The sequence below is a fragment of the Vulpes vulpes genome, chromosome 4 (assembly GCF_048418805.1).
Source record: "Vulpes vulpes isolate BD-2025 chromosome 4, VulVul3, whole genome shotgun sequence".
NCBI lineage: Eukaryota > Metazoa > Chordata > Mammalia > Carnivora > Canidae > Vulpes > Vulpes vulpes.
The window spans coordinates 45,092,190-45,116,764 of NC_132783.1; the positions used below are offsets into that span (position 1 = coordinate 45,092,190).

Genomic DNA, 24,575 nt, shown 5'->3' on the forward strand with positions numbered 1-24,575 from the left:
GCAAGGCAAGGAACCTTATAATGTCTGTTTCTTTTTCCTTTACATGGTGATATCTCTTCATGGGACTAAAGTAAAGTTTAAATAACAGATATAGTCCCAAGTCCAGTGTTTAGTACATAGTGAGCAAGCAATCAATGACAGATAATCATTCTTAAGTCAAAGACTGAACATCTGCATGAACTTCCCCTTGTGTCAAATACTTTTGTATACAGTCTTAGATGAGAGGACACATGAATTTTGTTACAGATTCTTAAAAAGATATATTATTTTTGCTCCCTTCTTGAGATTTAATAGTTAAATTGGTGGAGTTTGTTGTTTTTATTAACACCTTGTGGCTATTTGGTCTTAACACTTTATAATTTCAAGGCTATTTTTAATAAATAGATTCAATGAATAAGTCTGCAATGGATATGAATGTAATCCAACCATTACATACTTCTCACTTTTTCTTAAATTGATTCTTTAAAAAGTTAAAAACTTTGGCTTCCTTTTTTCATTTCTCTTCTTCAACTTCACTTCTCTCTCAGTCTTTTCAGGAGATGGCTGAAAAACTTTCCACATATAATTGAGAACATTGCCTCCATATTCTTCAGTTACTAGACAAATGGTCCATTTAGAAAATTCTTTTTTCTGGGGTGCCTAGGTGGCTCAGTAAGTGAAGCATCTGCTTTCAACTCAGGTCATGATCTTGAGCTCTCTGCCCGATGAGGAGCCTGCTTCTCCCTCTCCTGCTGCTACTGCTCCCTCTGCTTGTGCTCCCTCTCGACCTCTTGCTCTGTCAAATAAATAAATAAATAGATCTTTTTTTTTTTTAATTTTTTTTTCTAATATAGAGAAAAAGACCAGGCCACTGAAAACAAAAGAAGAGTATAATAAAACTCTTCCAAAAAAATGAATTTGAGATATTCAATTTACTTAGACTAATTACATGATTACGTAAATCTACCTATATAAGCATATAAAATTCAGGTTATCACATATTATTTCTAGTCCCCTAGATGCATGTTATACAAAAGAACATTCTGTGATCATGGAAATGGCTTGTATTTGTTATCCCCAAGAAGGTAGTTACTAGCCAAATATGGCCACTTAAAAGTAGATTAAGGAACTTAGATTTAAATTAAATTATTAAATTTAAATAGCCACATATATCTACTACAATGGACAGCACAGCTTTAGACACTCTCCTTTCTCTTTACCATGGTGAACCTTATTCAAAAGCTCTTATTGAACTCCTGTTTCAAACTTCTCTGTTACCTCTAAGACTGAATAGCTTGACAGTTACAATCTCAAAAACAAAGAGAATTACTGAAAAAGAATTTTCCAAGCTAGTTCTAAAATGTGCTTTTTGATGAAGAGTACTACATTCAATTATTTTAGATTTTCTAAGCACAGTTCACTAAAAAATGAAAATAAAAAAAATAACACACAGGAGTGCTTGAAATTACAACTCTAACAATATATACTTTCTCCTAAATTCTTTGTCAGCTAAATGATTAGTCCCAGAATAAGATAATGGCATAACTAAAAACAAGTGTAGCACAAACCATAGCACACAAAACAGAACAAAGGAAACAGATAAAAATATCATTCTGTACCTGTCTATTCTCTGTGATAATACAAAAATTAATGAATGGAAATATGATGGATCAAATACAACACAATTTGTTAGCCAATGAAGAGTTTTATAATTTTTATCACTAGTGTTATTTACTACAGCATTAAAGACCAAGTCTTACACCTCAGTTATAAGGGATTTTTGAATGACTGTATACACATCTTTCCAATTAAATCTAAGCATAAGCATTTTTATTTATTTTTCATAAATATTAAAGTAAAATTATTAAAAAGATGATTGTAAGATATCAGAAAAAAATTTTAGGTGTTTTAGGCTTCCCTCTGTTTTTCCTCCCCAGTCTCCCCACATATACACATACAGACTTTTTCAAAAAACAAATGTAGGTGTTAAGGAAAAAAACAACTATGGTGCTTATCTATCAGGAATGAAATAATGGCCTCTCTGTTGGGCTGGTATTAATGTCATTGCCACCAATCAATTCCTCTTTTCTTGTGCCTATCAACTTGGCTTTCAGTACCTTGGGAGTAGGGAACTGGGGTGGGAGAGTAGAACATGTAAAACAATCTCAGTATTCTGGGATAGGATTCAAAAGAATCCAAGTTATGTGAATGCAAGTTATGTGCTACATTACAAACCAATTTCTGAATGACTGATTTGATTTTTTTGTTTGGCATTTGAAACACAATGAAACTCACTATTTTGAGCCAGGGCTTGAAGCAGACAATCCAAGCATCCTTCTAAACTATCTTCAGTTCTGTCAACAGCTGTTATCTTCAACTTCTTCAAGGTATCACTGAGATTATCTGCTTATAGAAAAAAAGAGAAATCAGAACTTCTACTAACATATGACCATCATGGTTCATACAGTTACCACTAACAGGCAAAGGGCTCTCATTATTGTGAATTAACTTTCACATACATTACAAAATGGCAATGGACTATATACTATTATAAACTTTTTAAATAAAATTTTTAAAAATAAATAAGTAAAAATTATCCATTTAATTCAGATATGAAATATTCATTTTGTATATGTGAGATACCAGGAACATTCAAGAATAATAAAAATTGTCATAGAACATCTTTTTCAGGATTTTTTTTTTTAAGATTTTATTTATTTATTCATGAAAGACAGAGAGAGGTAGAGACATAGGCAGCAGGAGAAGCAGTCTGCCCGTAAGGAGCCTGATGTGGGACTCGATCCCGGGACCCTGGGATCATGTCCTGAGCTGAAGGCAGATGCTCAACCACTGAGCCACCCAGGCACCCAGGGTGGTGGATTGTTGTACCATATTTAGCTTGTTCAGAAAACCAGCGATGATTAATTGGAAAAAAAAAAAAAAGCACTAAATGTCTACAAAAAATTACATTGCTTTGGAAATAGTATTTTGTTCCTATTTTAGCTTCCTCTGCTATATTTTAAAGACATAAAATGAAAATGAAGGTTTAGAAAAGTTTCAAAATAATATGACTTAAAACAATACAAAGCTGATGACTAGAGGCACCTAGGGGGCTCAGTGGTTGAGCATCTGCCTTTGGCTCAGGGCATGATCCTGGGATCCTGGGATCAAGTACCAAAACAGGCTCACCCAGGGGGAGCCTGCTTCTCCTTCTGCCTATGTCCCTGCCTCTCTCTGTCTCTCATGAATAAATAAGTAAAATCTTAAAAAAACAACAAAAAAGCTGATGACTATACAACCTATTTAACCCTGCCATTTGAAAAACACTTCAAATCAAAATACTTCTATAAACCAAAACATGTACATTTTGGATTATAAAGCTGTGCTCTAGTCCTCAATTATGTGTAGATTCCCCTATACCACAGGCTTTTATTTACATCAATTATTTCTATTAACATTTAAATACTAAAAGTTAAAACTAAGACTTAAGACTCCTTTTAGTAATTCATTTAACCCTAACAGTTTTAAAATTATTGTTTAACAGTAATATTTTTTAAAATAACACATTTCAAAAACAAAAAAACTCGTTGAAATACTATTGTTCTACATTTTTATGAATCTCCATAATTCACAGAAAATAACTGGATTTTAATCTCTGCTTCTGTACTCAATCTTCTATAATTTGTTGTTTGGGTTGAACAGATGAAGGAAATTCAGCCTTACACACATAGCTGAAAAACAGGAAAGTATTTCATTGTTTTAAAAGATTTTATTTTTATTTATTCATAAGAGACACAGAGAGAGAGGCAGAGACATAGGCAGAGGAAGAAACAGGCTCCCCACAGGGAGCCCGATGTGGGACTTGATCCCAGGACCCTAGAATCAATGCCCTGAGCCAAAGTCTCAATGCTGAGCCACCCAGGTGTCCCAACAGGAAACTATTTTAATAGCCTATTCAGATAGTTATGGATACTCTTTGATGCTAATCAAAACTTGAGTAAGTGGTAATTTTTTTAATGGTTGGTTGACATGAGAAACCTGAAACAGTATTAATAAACACTTCTAACTCTCACATTCAAATCCACTGATGTCTTACACTTCGAATCTTTCATGCATGCAAGATATTTATCATCCATGCACTGGTCATTAAAAAATTAGGTCCTGGAGTTATGCATATCTTCCAAATATTGACATATTTCATTATACTATTTCATTTGTTAGTATCATCACTAATCTTTTTGTTGTTTTTTTAAGATTTTACTTATTTATTCATGAGAGACAGAGAGAGGCAGGGACATAGGCAGAAGGAGAAGCAGGCTCCCCCTGGGTGAGCCTGTTTTGGTACTTGATCCCAGGATCCCAGGATCATGCCCTGAGCCAAAGGCAGATGCTCAACCACTGAGCCACCTAGGTGCCTCTAGTCATCAGCTTTGTATTGTTTTAAGTCATATTATTTTGAAACTTTTCTAAACCTTCATTTTCATTTTATGTCTTTAAAATATAGCAGAGGAAGCTAAAATAGGAACAAAATACTATTTCTAAAGTATCAAGCTCAAGGCATACAAATTTCCTAAAATTCTAATTTTGTCTTACAAACTTCAATTTTATTACCAGCAACGAATACTGTCAGTTATTTTTCTTAAACGATAAATTAACCTCATTCATTTGTGAGAAAATGTTTGCGAAATATGAAAAACCAGTTTGTCTGTCAGTTCTTTCAAATAAAAAATGTTTTCCGTTAAAAAAAAAGTACCTTGGTCAGCTCATAAACTGTATAAGTGCTTCTTTCAAAATAGACATCAGACTTTGCAATGCAATGTAAACGTTTTATGTGTACCTCCCATTTCATTACACAGAATATTTTTAAAATGTGTACACAGATACCGTGATTAAAAAAAAGCAGAAAGCTTCATCATGGGCATTCTTAAGTGAAACTGGTATTTTTTTCTACTTACAGTATATTACAGTAAAGAATACCACTAGATACAATTTAGTGCTACCACTGCCCTGATGCACACATACCCTCAGTTTTTTACCCATAATTACTTTTGTACCATTGTTAGAGCAAATGTCAACAGAGTGAAAAAGACAAATAATGTCTCAATGGTATTATGCAAATAGTACTGACCTCATAGACACCCTAATGGGATACCCAAGGACCTCTAGCACTGCTGCTGCAGTATTAGATTTCAGGCATTTTCTAATTTCAAAGTAAGGTATATATTTTAATAGACTTCTGTACATTGCCAGGTCATGACAATTCTTAAAATATGATGAAATCTCCTATTATTTAAAATGAGAGATAATCACTTTCCATGCCAACCCAAGGAAAAGCAGGCTTAAAATTTTACATCAAATAATACTAACATGCTCTAGTGACTCCTAGTACAACCTGATAATCTAGTAAACCCAAACCTATACTTTATTAAAAATCCCAGGCTATCATTCACATCCAAGGTTAATATTTACTTTCTTAAGAGGGACTAAGTAGTTTTGAAAAATTGATTTTTATTCTAAAAAAGTATACTTGTATGGATCTCTTCTATAAACTAAAAAGAAGTTGTAGGGTATCATATCCCAGGTATTCTTGTCCAAACTTATTAAATGCACATTAAGTTGATTTTCTGAAATAAAGTATGAATAATATATAAAATCTAAGTTCATATTATTAAAAGTAATAAATTATCCCAACACTGAGGAAAAAAGACTTAGTCATATTACAACAATCCATCAAAACTGTATCAGTCAACAAGTAATAAAGAGCAGTTAAGACTTATTTAGTACTACCTATATTGGCATCTGAGTCTTTTTAAATTCTTTCCTTCCCTTCATCCCATCCGCAAAGCTCCTTACTTGATGTCCCCTTCTGACGGGAGTTTCCTTCTAGATGTTACCAGTCCAGGGACCATCCTTGTCCATTTTATCTAAGTCTCCTCATCCTTAACTCCCCAGGATCATTTCAATCATGTATCCATCCTTCACAGCAGTATTTACAATTTTTAATTACTTTTTGTTTAATTGTTAATATATTCCTCCCCCTATATTTTATGGGGCATCTTGTAATTATAGTCAATGCACTGTGCCCAGTAAATATTTGTTAAATTAACTTGAGTGAACAAAGAAATGAATTTCTTATTTGCACAAAGTTGTCTAGTTACCATCCTTTGTTATCACACATTTAAGAGCCAAAGTGCCAATAGCAAAGGGAAGGTAAATGTGACCCGTTAAGCACCTACTATGTACTCCACATAATTTAAAGTACAGTCTTACATTTTAAGACACAAAGAGATCAATGAAGACAATTTAATTATTTAAGTACATAAAATATATAACTAAAAACTACATAGATCATCCTACTTTTAAAAGATTTCTTATCAGTAAAAAATTATTCTGTCGCTCCATGGGAATAATTACATGCCTATTAATGATGCAAGATCTTCTCAGGGAAGTTCATTAAATTCTTCATCCAGAGAAAACCAAAGCTGTCAAACAGAATTACTAAAAATTTATTATGATTTTAAGCATTTTAAATGAACAGGATAGTACTGAAAGAAATGTTACTCAGTTTAGATAATAAAGTGTTAGAATGTTTCATATCTTTATTATCTTCCATTAGAAAATAGAAACATTTTCCAAAGTTCATCAAACTGACCATTTAATATCTGTGTATTTTAGTTTATGTGAATTATATCTCAATTTTAAAAGAGCAATTAGAGAATAAAATGATTGGGGCAAAAGCCCTATTCCACAGCCTCAACCTTCCTCATGGAGAAATTGCTACTATAGTGACACTTCTAGTCACTTCTGTCTCTTCCCTTGGCAACTGCCCACCTCTACCTCCATTCTCTAGTAAAGGAGTAATGTAACTGATTATTAAGTTGAGAAAGAACTGGCCATGCATAACTCAGTCCCTCTTGCCTTCCTGATCTTTTAGAAGGGCAAGGACTCTCTGTTCCTCCATACCTTTGGCTGTCCAGCTGCGCCAGTGATAAGATTAGCAAATTCAGCCTTAAAGTATTAGCAGTTCCTTTGAGACTATACAATATGTCCTTCGATTTTAAAGCAGTTACTTTGAATTCCATCAGGCAACTCATTTGCTTAGGTCTTCAGTCATTCTGAACTTGGGTAAGGAACAGAGGGTATTATTTCTGGACTCCCTCAAACCATGTCAGTACATCTCAGTAGTGAATCTTTACCTTTAAGATAATGAAAATATTCTAATGGAAAATTCCTCAGCTTCTGGCTGCTGGTGGTAGGGGGGGCATTAAGTCAAGAATGATAATTTTCATGGGAAGTTCTACTACTAAGAAGTATTAATAACCAGGGACGCCTGGGTGGCTCAGTGGTTCAGCACCTGCCCCTGGCTCAGGGTGTGATCCGTGGTCTCAGGATCTAGTCCCACATCAGGCTCCCTGCCTGGAACCTGCTTCTCCCTCTGCCTACATCTCTGCCTTTCTCTCTCTGTGTCTTCCATGAATAAATAAATAAAAAATCTTAAAAAAAAGAAGTATTAATAACCAAAATAAATTTTGTTCTTAAAAGAATAATTTTTTTTCCTATATGACAGCAATGGTCTAACCTGTCTTGTGAAAGAAAATTTTAGTTTTTCAGAGCAAAGTTGATTTCAGTCATTAATTCTGTATCTCCTACTTTTAACCTACTTCATTGCTCTTAAAACCTAGCCAAGTCTTCTTAAACTCTATCAAAATTACTCTGGCAAAGATCTTAAATGATACTTTGACAAATCTGATGGATTTTCTCAATCCTCTTATTCAATATATTTGCAGCAATAGACTCTTTTTTCTTTTCTGGTACACTTTCTACTGACTTCAAAACACCAGTCTCTGAACATTGTTCTCAGTCTTCTCTCTCTACCCCTTCAATGTTAGTGTGACCTTGGTTCTACCTTTTCTGTATTTTTCATTTTGCTGGTTTTATAGTCCTGCGTTCATAAAATTCTTTTAGCTTATTTCTACTGTTAGATGGGAAATTCTTGTACAACAGGGAATTCTTCTAAGATACACTGCTCTCTATAGTGGAAACTTACCAAATCCTGAAAATCTACCTTACTTTCTGAGTTACTTGTACTTCATTTTTTATTATAAATTATGATACAAACTGCCACGATTAATATTTTAATAAGATGGGCTATACTAAAAACAATGACATTTCTAAGTATTTTTCTCATTCTAATTATTTCAGAAATCAGATAAAATTTTATGAGCAGTCACTATTTATTTACTCTTAAATGGTGCTAAAGTCTATTTTAGTTTGAACCAGAAACACTGTATCTAACTTGTCACATTTGATTAGAGGGTCAAGAGTCTGACAGATGATCTTCACAACTACAATATGATGCCATCATGGATAAAAAGCAAGATACAGTTTGTAAAAATTTTATTTCACACAATGCCAAAAACCTTTTCACTTAGAGTTCAAGAATTATTTTACTTAAAAAAAAAGAATTATTTTACAATTTTATAGCCATCAAATATAGCTTTAGTATATAACATGATATAATTGCTAGTAAGTTAATACATTGGCTTTTTAAAAATTAGATGATGATTTATACTGAGATCCAGGCTTAATTTTTTGTCCCAGAAATAACCAAGAAAAATAAGAGGGTGACTTCTTTTCTTCAACAATCACCTAATAAATTTAAAATACTATCTAAAACAGTGGTCAATGTCCAAAATGTTATAAGCCAACTTATAAAACAGTGTAGATAAATCAACAAAGCTTGATGGTATTTGGTAAAGAATTTAAAGAAACCCAAGAATTATACTAGAATTCTAGTTGGTAAAAGTGTATAATGTGTCATTACAAACAGCTTCTGTGTGAAGAACAGTTGGAGACACCTGGGTGGCTCAGTTGGTTAAGCAGCCAACTCTTAATTTTGGCTCAGGTCATGATCTCAGAGTTATGAGATCAGCCCTGAGTTGGGCTGGGCATGAAGGCTGCTTAAGATTCTGTCTTTTCCCTCTGTGCCCCAACCCTGGGTCATGCACAAGCGTGCACTCTCTCTGTAAACAAAAACAACCTGTTGGAATGATCTCTGTACACAAGAGTTCCAGAAGATGTGCAAAGTGGAGACTATATATTTTTAAACTTTACTTCTGTACAGGCAAGCTAATAGAGCCAATAACAGAAGGAAAACTTTCTAAACATAAAAATTACCACTTGAAATGTATTCCCTCTGCTCCAGTTTCTTATGCTTCATATGTGCCTGCAAACAAATCTGAGTTCTCACAGTATCAATATTCTAAAATCAGGATTCTTACAGAGCAATATTTTACCAGTTTACTCTATTATCCTGTATTTCTCAGTTTCTCAATGTGCATTTAATAGATCTCTGGGCTCTCATATTCCATTTAGTACCTTAGAATAGTACACTGATCTTGGACTTAACTATTTTAGCTGTGACCTTCTACTTCTCCAGGATAATACTTAAATGTCTACCTATAATGCTTTGACTCCTGGTGCTTACATTCAAGAGTAAAAGATATCATGCCTCCTAGCTCTGCCCTAGACCCTAGAATATGCCTGACAAGGAACAAAGACCAGACAAGGGACAGAAATTGAATAAGATGAAATTCTGTTAAAAGTATAGGAATTTTTAAAGATAGATAAAGAGAAGTGTCTGGGCTATCTACTTAGACTTACAAGCAGTCTTGAGCAAGATTCTTCACTAGAACATACTTAAAGCTGTGACTAATCAAACATAAAGATGGAGAAAGAAGACCCTGTTTTATAATGCTTTGTAATAAGAGAACTAGATTAAAGACTGACACAAAAAACTTGCATAAATGGAACTTTGTTTAGCTGGAGATATATAAAGAAGTATTTCATTAAGACAGGTGCAAAGCAAATAGTTTCACTTAGAAACCTAATAAATAATAAGGAAGAGATACACTGAAATTTATAAAATTTCAGGCAATGCCAACAAAAAAACGGTATCTACTAAAGTAATCATAAATGTGACATGAGTTTAACACAGGTATATATTAAAAATCCTTTTAAAAATGATACTATCTGAACTATTACTTATGAACCCACAGAGTAAATATTTTCCCAGGATACTGCTACAGTAATCAAAAAGAAAATGAGAGTCAAGATAACACAAAAGAGAATTTAGATAAAAATTAAACAGAAATATGGTAATACCCTTAAAGCTATGATGCACCACAAATTTGAAAGAAATAAAATTAAAGCAACAGGATGAAGAGACATTAAGTTAGCTATCAACTTATTTCTCTCTTAGCTAGAAATTCATCCTTACTGCCTGATCTATAAAAAATGAATCTGGGCTCTTTAAATATTTTTCCTTTGCCAGATGGCATAATAAAAGATTTTTCTATAGAGGATAATGGACAGCACTGAAGAAGGTGTTCTCCTTCTAGCTCAGCCTTCATAATTTTCTCCAGTGCCACATGTCTGCAAGTCATAGCTTTCACCATACATTTGCTCTAACTTTCAGCTCATGCAGCAGGACTGTGTACAAGAGCCCCAACCAACTCAAATCTGCATCCCAGCCCAAGTCACTGCTTCCTACACCACTTCTTCAGCACTGGAAGTGTACTTGCTGGAAACTCTGTGGGACTGGACACTCAGGGCCACTCTGGCCCAGTTCTAGCAGTACCTGCAGTGGTGCCCCAAATTCCTCTGCATGCCCAACTGTCTGCAATCCCACTCATCAACCTCAGCTTGACTGCTCTCCAAAGAGTTGTCCCTGCAGGTTTGGTGACTGTGGACCAGCTCTGGTCTGGGCAACCCAGTGACCTTAACTACATCTTAATATGCTTTAAAGTTTGTGTGTGTGTTTGTAAATATAAAGAATTTCATACACACACACAAACACACACACACAGACTTCTGAGGAAGTCTGTCCTTCCTTGGATACACTCCCATAGCCCTAGATTACCTCTCAGATTTGCTATCTACCTTTAAAGTTACTCTCCTATTATTGCTTAAGAGTTTCGTTGAATATCCAACATCTCCTATTTAGATTACACTGTCTTTGGATTTCTTGACATTTCTACACTATTAGAGCCTTCTGAGAAAGGGAAATCGATAAGATATAATAAAGATAAATCTCCCTTTTTGGGGACATTCTAGGATCATAAAAATTCCCCTTTCTTTCCAGAGATTTGCTTTTAGCTTATATTTAGGCTAATAACCCTAGAGACACTTCTCCCCCTTCACTAGGAATGATTTGTTTTAATTCCAGAGTAAGTAAACATAGGTGTGTGTGTGTGTCTGTCTGTCTTGGATGACAGATATGCCAGTAACCCTGTAGAAGTTCTCAGGGTCATAATTTTAGAGTACTTCTCCTGTGCAGCAACATGTGCCAGGTAGTAAGTACTATAATGCTCTATGAGGGGTACCTGCATGGCTTAGTCAGTTGTGTGTCCTACTCTTGATTTTGCCTCAGGTCATGACCTCAGGGTTATAAGACTGAGCCCCCCAAACTGGGCTCCACACAAAGCATGGCACCTGCTTAAGATTCTCTCTCTCCCTATGCTTCTGCCCCACCCCCTATTCACACCTCTCTAAAATAAATAAATAGATAAACAAATAAATAAATAAATCTCTATGAATAATAAACTATGTTGTATGATCTACCTACCTTGTTTCCCATCAGAATATCTATATATTCTTACAAATTTAATATTATGTGGTTTGTCTTCTGATTACACCTAGACTGATACAGATATATAAATAGCCTTTTTAGAAAACTGAGAAATTATGTGAGAAAAGGCTAAGAATATTAGCTCTTTCAGTGAAAAATATCATAAACCACCAGATCATGAATGCTATATATCAGGTGACTGATGCATTAAGAAAGACAACCTCAACATAAAGACACAGAAACTGAAAAAAATAAAATTGAAAAAAATTTTTTTAAAAAAAGATAACCTCAAACTTCTATTTGCTCAACAATATGAACTATGTGCCTACCAAGCACCAAACGCTACTCTAAGTGCTAAAGATACAAACATGAATATGACACAGTTTTCACAGTATAGAAAACATTTTTTTTTAAGTTTTAATTTTGTTTTGGTGGGACTACCTTCATGTATCCTAGTTCATTCCCAGAAACAATCAATGTTAACATTTCCTTGCTTATTCCTCTAGGAGCACCCTGTGTGTGTGTATGAAATTCTTTATATTTACAAACACATACACAAACTTTAAAGCATAATCAATCTAAATGTTACTACAATACTGATTACCTTTTCCATGGTAATGATCTTAATAAAAAGTACCATTATTATTACAATTATATATTTTAGAAAAACATAATAATGACCCTATAATTGAAACCCCTTGCCAAATGTACAACAAAGTATTATTTTATTCAGTGGTAATAAACTTAGAAACCCAAGGTCTCCCAAAAAGTGATAAGAAAGATACAGATTCAAACTAATTTTGCCAAATATACTAATATGAGATTGTTATTATAAGATTAACATTAAAATTAATATCAAAGATAACAACTAAATTGTAACTTGGAGAGACAAATACAGATATTTCTTTGTTCCTATCAGGTTTTATTAGGCTACTGTGTTTTGAAAAAAGAATACACAGATTTTAATGATAACTATCCTTACTAAGAATATCAATTGACATTTTTTATTAGCCAAACAGGTAAAATTTACCAGAAAGCAATAGTGAAACAGTTTAAGCTGTTTAAACATGCATATTTCTTTTTTGACAGCAAATATTTCTTCAAGGGAATTAATGTCAAGTAAAAAACAAATAAACCACAGGGAAATGCTATGTACTAGACAAAATTCTGTTAAGCTATCTTTATTGAAATGAAAAAAACTCAATAAGCATTTATTCATCAGGTGGTTCCCACTTTGATCAGTTTTAATAGCAATCTATTTCTTGCTGAAACAATGTGTCTTTCAGGTTTGATAATTGTTTCAATTATTACTGTTACATAACAAACCACCTCAAACTTAATGGTATAAAGCAAAAACCATTTTATTGTACTTACAGATTCTGTGAACCAGGAATTCACAGAGGGCACACTGAGGATGGTTTGCCCCCGTTCCACAAGGTCTCGAGCCTCAATATAGAGTTGCAAAGGTAAGGCTGTATCTCTGAGAGTGACTACATAGCAGGGGCTGGCATTATCTGAATCATCTGATGGTTCTGGCTTGAAAAGACTTGAAAGCTATTACACCTGAGATCTGAGGCCCCTCCACATGGCCTGACTTCCTCAGAGAATGGCAGCTACAGGCTCAGACTTTTCAGAGCTCCAAGCAAGCCAGTATTCCCAAAAACAAGGGAAGCAAACGCTTTGTTTTACTACCAAACCTAGGTAATGACACAGCACTTCTGGTGCATTCTATTGGTTACAAGTGAATCACAAGCGTGTTCATATTCAACAGTAAGAGAACTCCCCAACTTTCATTGGGGGAATGGCAAGTTCTAGAAGAATATGTGAGGGGCAAGAGGTAGTGTTGTGGCCATCACTGGAAAACATAATCTGCTATAACCTAATATTCACTACACTGATTTGGTTAAAATAATACAACCAACAGCATTAGATCCTTTGATTAGTTTTACCACTGAACACAAGATACAGTTCCCCAAAAAGTGACTATGTTCTCACCTTTGGAAAGAGAAATTAATATTTATATGGTTATTATTTATTAATATTTACCACTACCTTATGAAATAGGTGTTATTATTATTACCCATATTTTAATGGATGAAAAAAAGTTGAATTTGGAAGCTGAGTAATTTGCCTAGAAAGAAAAGCACCAAAGGTGGGATAAATCTATACATGTGTGTCTTCAACATCTAGGTTCTTGCCACTGAACAGGCAGTCCACACATGTTAAATGAAACTCACTGGAAATTTTGTGAAAGTCAGAGCTGTGCAAAGTAAGGATTACCTGTATCTTGCTTTATATTGATGTAAACCCTTCAAGAATGAATTTATAACCCAACCATGTTAGGTAGTTGTACTAGCTAACAACTATCTATGTAGGTGAATGTGTATCCCCAAAAAGAAAGAAAGGAAGGAAGGAAGGGAAGGGAAGGGAAAGGGAAGGGAAAGGGAAGGGAAAGGGAAGGGAAAGGGAAGGGAAAGGGAAGGGAAAGGGAAGGGAAAGGGAAGGGAAAGGGAAGGGAAGGGAAGGGAAGGGAAGGGAAGGGAAGGGAAGGGAAGGGAAGGGAAGGGAAGGGAGAGGAAAGAAGAGAGAAGAGAGGAGAGGAGATGAAATTACAATGAAATGTACCAGGGTCAGCCTCTGTCATAGTATCTCAAGGGCAGTACCAATGTTTGGTACATACTCTTGCTTTCATGAAATGTTTAAATAGATAAATAAATTCTAAGAAAAAATTTCTAGGTCATTGCAAGTAATGAGCACTCTTATATTCCTGAGAAGCTATACTGATGCCGAAACGGTAAATATGATTTTCTCTTACTTAAATTCTTAGGGCTCTGTTTTCCCTTTAAAGAATCCCAATTATATACTCTTATCTGTTTCTATTAGTCATTTCTTTTATGTTATTATCTTCCAGTTAGAGGTCAAGGTTTCAAAAGCAGAAATCGTCACTGCTTGCATTACTTATCACTTTCTGTAATGCGTAACATGATAGTCTTGTGTTTCTGATCCGACCGATGATGTTTTACACAAACCATATAAGCCAGTGAGCAGTTATTCTTTCTTGGAGCTTCACACCACTCTTCTCAAAAATGCATTCTTGTAATTAAAAGGAATTTAAGTTAATTAGCTGATATAAAATTTCTGTCTTTATTGTAATTGGTTTTGTTTTTGAAGCGAATTATATAATTTTAAAGATAAAATAACATATTTCTGTAAAACAAATATTTCAGTGTAAGTTTTGTTTCTTTATAATGACCAATCTCATCTTTTATAATGGAGTTACTTGAAGAATCTTCAAAATGGAACATTTTTCATTAGAACTAAAGGACGTAGTTTTTAATTCTTGACAAATTTCTTGTTAAAAACATCTTTGATGGTGTGAGCTCACAGTTTTGAAAATACTTTTTTGTTAAAGTTCAATGATTCCTGCTTGGTTTTTTCAGACTATAAAAACAAAACCCCCACCCATAAGTTAGTTATTTGAAATTATTTTATATAATCTTATGTAATTCTTTTTTACATAATTTAAAATCTGACTTGTAGAATTTTATGTAATTCACTTTACATAATTGTTTTAAACAATCACGGTTTTTTGTTTGTTTGTTTGTTTGTTTTTTTATGATAGTCACACAGAGAGAGAGAGAGAGGCAGAGACACAGGCAGAGAGAGAAGCAGGCTCCACGCACCAGGAGCCCGACGTGGGATTCGATCCCAGGTCTCCAGAATTGCGCCCTGGGCCAAAGGCAGGCACCAAACCGCTGTGCCACCCAGGGATCCCAACAATCATGTTTTAAACATAATTCACTTACAAATTATGTTTTAAACATAATTATTTAAACTTTACATAATCCTTGTATGTTAGAAAATGCTATTAAATATATATAAGAAAATAATGTTTTCTAGAAACAATCTAGCAGCCCTACTGCACTTTGATGACTCTAAAAATGCCATACCATCATTTTCCCTAGAAAGGCACCATCATTCCCCCCACCTCAAAAAGGGGGAAAAAAATAAAATGTCTCGATTTGGGAGCTGGTCAGTCTTTATTAAGTAACTGAGTGTGCAGGTTTCCATATTATAATTTGTATTATTTCTCTAGGAAATGAGCTCTTTCTCCCTTCCATTTTTTATTTGAAATCTATTATTTGTTCTTATTCAATAATAATGTACTACTTCAAGGATACGATGAAATGGGGATTTAAAGAACTTAAGTAACTTGACAAAAGCTATACTACAGAATTACTTTATGAAAAAGGAGAGATTCTACCCTCTAGCTCTTTGATTTTTTTGTATCATTCTGCTCAATTACAGATTTGGTTTAACTTATGATTGATGAAAAAAAAAAAAAAAAAAAAACTTATGATTGATGAGAATATATATATCACAGGTAGTTAACTTTGCTCTTATATGACTTAATTTTTGCAATAATCATTTAATTTTTAAAATAAATTTATTCATGTTCAAAGAGTAATATAAGTTCCATTTTACCACTATTTCAATTATAATTACAGCTTTTGAATTACTAAAGAGTTAACAGAAATTTCAGAGATTGCAAATTCAAATACCTAAGAGACATATACTACATTAGCAAAAGATTAAAATCACATGATCATCTCAATAGATGCAGAAAAAGCATTTGACAAATTCAACATCCATTCAGATAAAAACTTTCAACCCCACTTGGTTGAAACGTCAACATAATAAAGGCCATATATGGGGGTGTATCTGGGTGGTTCAGTAGGTTGAGTGTCTGACTCTTGATCTTAGCTCAGGTCTTGATCTCACAGTTGTGAATTCGAGCCCTACAGTGGGCTCCACACTGTGGAGCCTACTAAAAAAAAAAAAAGACCATATATGAAAAACCTACAGGTAAGGTAAATCATACCCAATGGTGAAAAATTGAAAGCTTTCCCTCTGAAGTTAGGAACAAGACAAGAATCAATATATACCTGCCACTTTTATTCAACATAGTACTGAAGTCCTAGCCACAGTTAACCAGACAAGAAAAAATAAACAGTATCCATCTTGGTAAAGGAAAAATTAAACTGTCAGTATTCAAAGATGACATACTATACATAAAAAACCTTAAAGACCAAAAAAGTAATAGAAGTAATAAATGAATAGGCAAATAAACAAATGAAATAAAAAATAAAGAGAAGTAATAAATGAATAAAATAGAATAAATGAAGTAACAGTAACAAGGGAATAAAAGTAATAGAAGCAATAAATGAATAAGCTATAAAACACAAAATTAATACCCAGAAACTGGTAGCGTTTCTATATACTAGTAACAAAGTTGCAGAAAAAGAAATTTAAAAAACAATTCTATTTATAATTGCACCAAAAACAACAAAATACTTAGGAATAAACTTAACCAAGGGAGTGAAAGATCTGTATTCTGAAAACTATAAAGCACTGACAGAAGAAACTGAAGATGACACAGACAAATGGAAAGATAACCCATGCTCGTGGAATGGAAGAATATTGTCAAAATATCCATACTACCGAAAACAATCTACAGATTCAATATAATCTCTATCAGAATACCAACAGCATTTTTAATAGAATTAGAAAAATTATCCTCAAATTAGTGGAACAAAAGACTGAATAGCCAAAGTAATCTTGAGAAAGAACAAACCTGGAGGTATCATAATCCCAGATTTCTAATATACTACAAAGCTGCATTAACCATGGGCAGCCCAGGTGGCTCAGCGGTTTAGCGCTGTCTTTAGCCCAGGGCGGGATCCTGGAGACTTGGAATTGTGTCCCATGTCAGGCTCCCTGCATGGAGCCTGTTTCTCCCTCTGCCTCTCTCTCTCTTTCTCTCTCACTCTCTCTCTCTCTCTCTCTGTGACTCTCATGAATAAATAAAATCTTTAAAAAAAAAAAGCTGCATTAACCAAAACAGTATGGTACTGGCATAAAAATAGATCAATGTAAAAGACTACAAAGCCCAGAAATAAATCTATGATATAGTCAGTTAATATTATGTGTTATATATGTTACATATTATATATTATATATTATATAGTCAATCTATGACAAAAGAGGAAAGAGCATACAATGAGGAAAAAACAGTCTTTTCAATAAATAATGCTGGGGAAACTGGACAACTATATGCAAAAGAATGAAACTACAGCACTAACCCATACACAAAAATAAACTCAAAATTCATTAAAGACCTAAACATGAGACCTGAAACCATAAAAGCCCTAGAAGATAGCATGAAGAATAATATCTTTGATATTGACTATAGCAACATTTTTGTAGATATGTCTTCTAAGACAAGGGTAACAAAAGCAAAAATAAACTATTGGGACTACATCAAAATAAAAAGTTTTTACACAGCAAAGGAAACTATCAACAAAACAAAAAGACAACCTACCGAATGGGAGAAGTGTTGGCAAGGATACAGAGAAAAAAAGAACCCTTGTGCAATGTTGGTGGGAATATAAACTGGTACAATCACTGTGGAAAACACTACGGAGGTTCTTCCAAAAATTACAAATAGAAATACCATAAAATCCAATAATTCTACTCTGTGTATTCACCTAAAGAAAACAAAAACATTAATTTGAAAAGATATATGCACCCCTATGTTTATTGCAGCAGTATTTACAATAGACAAGATATGGAAGCAACCTAAGAGCCCATGGATAGATGAATGGATAAGGAAGATGTGGTGTGTGTGCACAGACACACACAAGTATAATGCAGCCATAAAAAAGAGGAGATCTTGCCATTTGTGACAACATGGATGGACCCAGAAGGTATTATGCTAAGTGAATTAAATCAGATTGAAAAAGACAAATACAATGTGATTTTACTTATATGTAAAATCTTAAAAACAAAAAATCTTAACAACAACAAAAGCAGACTCAGACCTATAAATACAGAAAACAAAATGATAGTTGTCAGATGAAAGGGGTATGGGAAAAATGGGCAAAGGGGAGTGGAAGATATAGGTTTTCAGTTACGGAATGAAAAAAATCATGGAACTAAAAAGCACAGAATAGGGAATATAGACAATAATATTGTAAATAGCATTGTATGGTGACAGATGGTAGCTACACTTGTGATGAGCAGAGCATAACATATAGAGATGCTAAATCACAATGTTCTACACCTGAAACTAATGTTAACACTGTGTGTTAACTATACTCAAATAAACCTAAAATATAAAATAAAAATAAACGGATAAATACCTTCTAGAGCCAGACAGAATACTGAGTGAAATTTGTAGGACTGAAGATAACAGGAAGAAGTACAGAAACTGGGGACCTCATACCCTGCCTAAGAACAACTATCATTAACTGTCATGAATAGGAATGCAGGCTCAGGGATCCTAAATTTTTAGTCTTTCAAGAAAAATTCACAAAATGGATTTCTATCAAAACGTCCTGATATTTAAATGTTGACAAGCAATTCCAATTTCTAAAGCTTCCCTAACAAAATCCATCTGCAAAGTATACTTGGCCCCTTGGCTGCTGGTTTACAAACTCTATTATAAATATGCCTATAATCACTATAGGATGATGCTGCTAAATAAGAAGACTGATCTAAGTCCATAGTAACTCTATGATATGAACAAACAAGTATTACTGAATGCCAGCAAGAAGTATGAAACACTGGGTAACTAACTGATATTACTGAATGTGATATAGGAGTCCAAGAAGTGAGAGGTATCCAGAGAAAGGAGAGATTGGTAAGTGAGGTTAGAAGTAGTCTCCATGAGCTAGATTATGAAGAATGAATAAGAACAGAGGAAAGAAGTTATTCGGGGAGGAAGAATAACATGAACAAAGATATACTGGCATAATCACTGATGAAGAATATTTCAGGGTCAGTGATTATCAAAGGAAGATGTATTTCAGAAAGAATGAGAAATTTAAGAGAGGTAGCAGAATTCTATGGATTCTGAAAGCTAAGTAGAGTTTAGACTCAGTATGATAGGCAGTTGAAGCAGTATTAGATTCTTGAGAAAAAAAAAGATTCTTGAGAATGATATAATTGATGCAGTATCTTTTTAAAAGGATTAATCTGGTGGTAGCATGTAGAAAAGACTGAAGAGCAAAGACTCTACTATTAGGGAGGACAAGTAAGAAATGGTCTCAGCAGTATAGGAATGAGGAGATGAGGGCCTAGACTCTAGTAGTAGAAACATTAGAAAAGCAAGTTTTCCATTAACCTACTTACTTGAGTGAATCCTTGATGTTAATTTGTCTGTATGTGTGTAGGTGTTGTGTTTGTGGATATGTATAGATGCACTTTTTTTATTCATTAACAAATTGGAGCTGGCCTAGTATAATGAACAAAACACTAATACAGGATTAGGAAACCAAGATTCTAGATCTGATACTACCCCTAATTCAATGTGTGAACCTGGACATGCTTCTTAACCTCACCGACCTGAGGTTCTGACCAGTGTTCTCTACCCTGGACAGAAAGAGGCAGAGCCATGGTGTCCCTGTTTGAGGACCTGGATATTGCAGTTCTCAAAACCATGAACAATCTTAAATCTAGTCAACCTTTGAACAACACAGAATTGAGCCACACAAGTCTATTTATACATGGGTTTTTTTTCAATAAGTACAGCACTATAAGTAAATAAATAAATAATAACTATAAATGTATTTTCTCTTCCTTAATGATGTTCTTAATAACATTTTAGTTTCTCTAGCTTACTTTATCATAAGAATATGGTACATAATACATACAATATACAAAATATGTGTTAACTGACCATTCTCAGTAAGGTTTCCAGTCAACAGTAGGTTATTAGTAACTAAGTTTTCAGGAGAACCAAACATTACATGTGAATTTTTGACTGTGTGGGAGGTCCATGACACTAACTTCCATGCTGTTCGAGGGTCAACTGTATCAGGACAAAAATCTAATTTCTGGTTTCTTTTAAAAGTCCCCAAATCTGGCTTAAGCTTGGCCCCTAATTTAGTAAATAATAAATAAGTTAATATTTGACATGTTTGGTATTCTCTGACCTATTCCCCCACAATGGGGATTCCTGGTCTATAACCTGAATTATTTCTTTCACATGAGTTAAACCTGTCTCCCCCCCACCCTGCCTTCCTTTTCCCTTGGAAAAAAAAAAAAAAACCTAGATTGGCTGGTGAGTGGCCTAAAGAGCCTGAGTCTTCTGTATGTGTCCCATGTTAGCTCCAAAACGACACCGTTTCTTCCTACATGGCAAAAATGATTGTAGCTAAGTAGGGAACGTCTTTTTAGGTTAGGCACATACCCTGTAGTTTGCCATAGTCCCATCATTCCCTGTTGTATCTCCACACTGAGACCCAATGTTAGTTGCCATTCATCATGCTTTCACTACTATTCTTATTATAGTAGAGAAATATTTTTGTCACCTTTGTCTTTTACCAAAAGTGAGAAAATTAAAGACATTTTTCAAGAAAAAAAAATGAAAGCATACATTTTTATGGAAATAAAAAAATATTCCTTTAAATTTAATATGCAGTGGGGTGGGGAAGTACCCCTGTGTCAAAAGATTGCCATTTAACCCTCCTTAATCACAGAGTTTCTTCATTTGACTTTGGGAACCCTGCTATATGTATTGGGAAGCTATTAAAAATATATATCTAAGGAGTGAAATGATCAGATTCATCTTTTAAATAGAGTACTCTAGCAGCATGTAAAAACTGGTTAAGAAGGGAAATGCTAGGGGAAAGAACATCTGTTACAGAATAGTGAAATGGTCTCAAGAAGGGGTGATAAAACACTGAATTGGTAGTGTTTACAGTAGAGAGAAGAGGAGAGGGTTGATTCAAAGAAGTAGAATTGTAAGAACTTAGGGAACCCAACAGATACTAGAAACAGAATGACTAGATTTCAGAGATGACTGACTGGATGGATGGTGATACCATTCACTGAGCTAGGGAATTCAAAGGGAGAAAAAGTCTTGGGTAAAGGTAACGTAGTATAGTATTACTCTACAGTAGAAATAGGTAAACTATGGTCCATCTCTTGATTTTGTATCATCCAAGGGTAAAACAGTTTTACATTTGTAAATTATTGAATAAAATCAAAAAGAAATATATTTCATGATGTGCAAATTGTATGAAATTCAAACGTTAGTGTCCATAAACAAAGTTTTATTGGAATGTAACTCACTCCTTTATTGTTTATAGCCGTGTTCACGTTATGATAGCAGTTGAGTAGGGGAGACAGAAACCATACGTAGTGCCTTCATCAGTTTATACTGCTGTTTGATGTACTACAAATTGCAGCTGCACAGTTATGGCTGTCCATTGTTTTGAGTGCCATGGGTATTGTCATATTACAACATTCCATTTTGACCATTAAATCAAAACAGGAAACATATACTTTAAATGTCATGTTTTTAAGGCATGTAAGTGGTGTGTGGACTATCTTGTTATTGAATTAGATAGCAAACAAATATATCATGCAATGACACTATAGCTATGTTAGAAAAATACTACACCTATACTACCAGACTAAACATTCATCATATTCACAATTCATAGGAAAGTAATTGTCAGAGAAATTAGAAAATATAAAACACAGTAGCTCATCAAAGCTGAATTTCTTTACAAAAATAAAAAATGAGGGAACCCTGCGTGGCTGTCAGTTGAGCATCTGCCTTCCTCTCAGGACATGATCCTGGAGTCAAGGGATCAAGCCATTTAGGGCTCCCTGCTCAGCAGGGAGTCTATTTCTCCCTCTCTCTTTGCCCCTCCCCCTGCTGGTGGATGCTCTCACTCACTCTCTCTCAAATAAATAAAATCTTAAAAATAAATTAATTAATTAAGTAAAAAATGAAAATGAAGCTACAAACTAAGTTCCTGAGTGGCTCACTTATTAACCAAGCAGGAAAGCTGTTTACTCATGGTGAGCTAAATTGTGTTTTGACTACAACAGCCAAAGAAATATTTCATGGGTGGTGGTAGGGATTGTTTGAGAGTAGCCATTCTGTGATGATAACTACTTGAAGAGGTAAGGATATTGGGAGCAATATCAATACTCTACTAAAAAACAAGGCAAATGATTTTGTAAAGTTTTCATTGGTTCTTGATAAGTTGATAGATATTAGTGATACTGATTAATGTTATTTTCAGAACACTGACACGGAGCATGAAGCAACTAAAGAATTAGCCTCTATGAAGAGTCTGCATAGAATCACAATAGGCGAGTTTATTTTCAAAATTGAGATTCAATACAACCTGAAGTGGAATCTGCTAAGATGTATTACAGCTGATGGCGATAAAAATGTGAGGAACAGAAAAAGGCTTAGCAGGCACCCGGGTGGCTCAGTTGGTTAAGCATCTGTCTTCGGCTCAGGTCATGATCCCAGTGTCTGGGATCAAGCCTCCTATAGGCTCCCTGCTTAGCGGGAGCCTGCTTCTCCCTTTCTCTCTGCCTGCTGTTCCCCCTGCTTGTGTTCTCTCTCTCTTTGTCAAATAAATAAATAAAATCCTAAAAAAAAAGAAAGAAAGAAAGAAAGAAAGAAAGAAAGAAAGAAAAAAAGGTTTAGCTGAACAAACTTACCAAGTTTGTGAAAATGTGAGATATTTAAAGCCAATGGTTCTTCATTATATTATTCATCAGGAGGCATTTTATCAAGAAAGTATTTCAAACTATCATGTATTCCTGAACCAGTGGTATCAACTTCATTCACTCTCATAGATGTAATAAGCGTCATCAGTTCTGTGTATGTTGATAAGAAAAAGAAGCTAAATACCCTGACCGGCCTTATCACACAACAGTTTAATAGCTCAGCAATGGTAGAGTTTGATTTTGATTTTTTAGTTCAAAGGTGAGATGAAATTTCTGGGGGAATAAAAAGAAATGCCTTTAACCACTATTAACAAACAATGAATGCCTCTGGAAGTTAGATTTGCTGCAGATTTGATGTTTCCTAGAATTTGACCCGAAAATCAAGGCAAAATAGGGCTTATATGAGGAACTTAACTATGCTGTCATTTTGACAACATTGTTGGAAACACAAGTAACCATCAATCTACTGTATAAGCTTCTGGTACTGTCAAATGTTTAAATAAGAGACCTCCAGGCATATACAAATTTGCAACAGATATATTTTACAAGCTCAAACCATGGTTATAGCAGGGTTTTTCAGACGTCACTTCAGATCCAAAAGAAACTTCTACACAAGAAAATCCACTTAACTAAGCAACTGAGAAGCTTCCACCTTTCTATTTTAAAGTTTTTGTTTTTTTTTTTTAAATTCATGATAGACACAGAGAGAGAGAGAGAGAAGCAGGCTCCATGCCGGGAGCCCAACGCGGAACTGGATCCTGGGACTCCAGGATGGCATCCTGGGCCAGAGGCAGGCACCAAACTGCTGAGCCACCCAGGGATCCCCCCCACCTTTCTATTTTAAGTGGTTAATCCATAATGTAGTAGCATGCTAAGTAGCAAATATCAAGAGTAGAATCCAAAAGAATTCTATAAATTCATTCCATAGAAATGAACATGCTCATTAATAAAATCATATCCTCATGGACTGATTACAGTATTTGGCAATGTCTATGTTTCGAAAACAAAATCCATTAAATCACATGACAGATCTGCATTAACAAATGAACATCTGGATCAATTCTGATGACAAGGTAACTCTGAATCCCAATTAAATGAAATTCTATCTCAAAAACAGAATTAAAATATTGTTATTAGTATATCTGTATTGCAATAACTTATGTTCAATTAGTGTTGTATTTTGAATTTAGTCAACAAAATATTTGTGGACATTTGTTTTCTTTCATCATATATTTCTCTATTATCTATGAAATATCTTTGATTTTGCCTTTTAGCCTGCAAAGCCTAAAATACTTACCATCTGGCCCTTTATGTAAAAAGTCTGCAGACCCATACTCTACGGTGATGCTACTGAAAGTGCAACATCATCTGCCAATGTCTTGACAATGCAAATTCTCAGCCCACCCAACATCTACTAAATCAAAAT

The 24,575-nt window shown here is 34.3% G+C and overlaps 1 protein-coding gene across 17 annotated transcripts in view; it reads right to left on the reverse strand.

Moving 5' to 3' along the window:
• RAP1GDS1 (Rap1 GTPase-GDP dissociation stimulator 1) overlaps nt 1-24,575 on the reverse strand; it is a 153,861-nt gene that overhangs the window by 120,308 nt on the left and 8,978 nt on the right. For 12 of the 17 annotated variants that reach the window (XM_072755603.1, XM_072755597.1, XM_072755604.1 and 9 more), the window contains one exon: nt 2,275-2,382. Coding sequence is in view for 12 of the 17 variants with exons in the window: in XM_072755600.1 (XP_072611701.1) it covers nt 2,275-2,382 (108 nt within the window). In the remaining 5 variants the exon portion in view is untranslated. Of the gene's footprint in view, nt 1-2,274; nt 2,386-24,575 lie in introns of all 17 variants that reach the window. The other 5 variants (XM_072755594.1, XM_026015613.2, XM_026015610.2 and 2 more) reach the window with 1 other exon arrangement.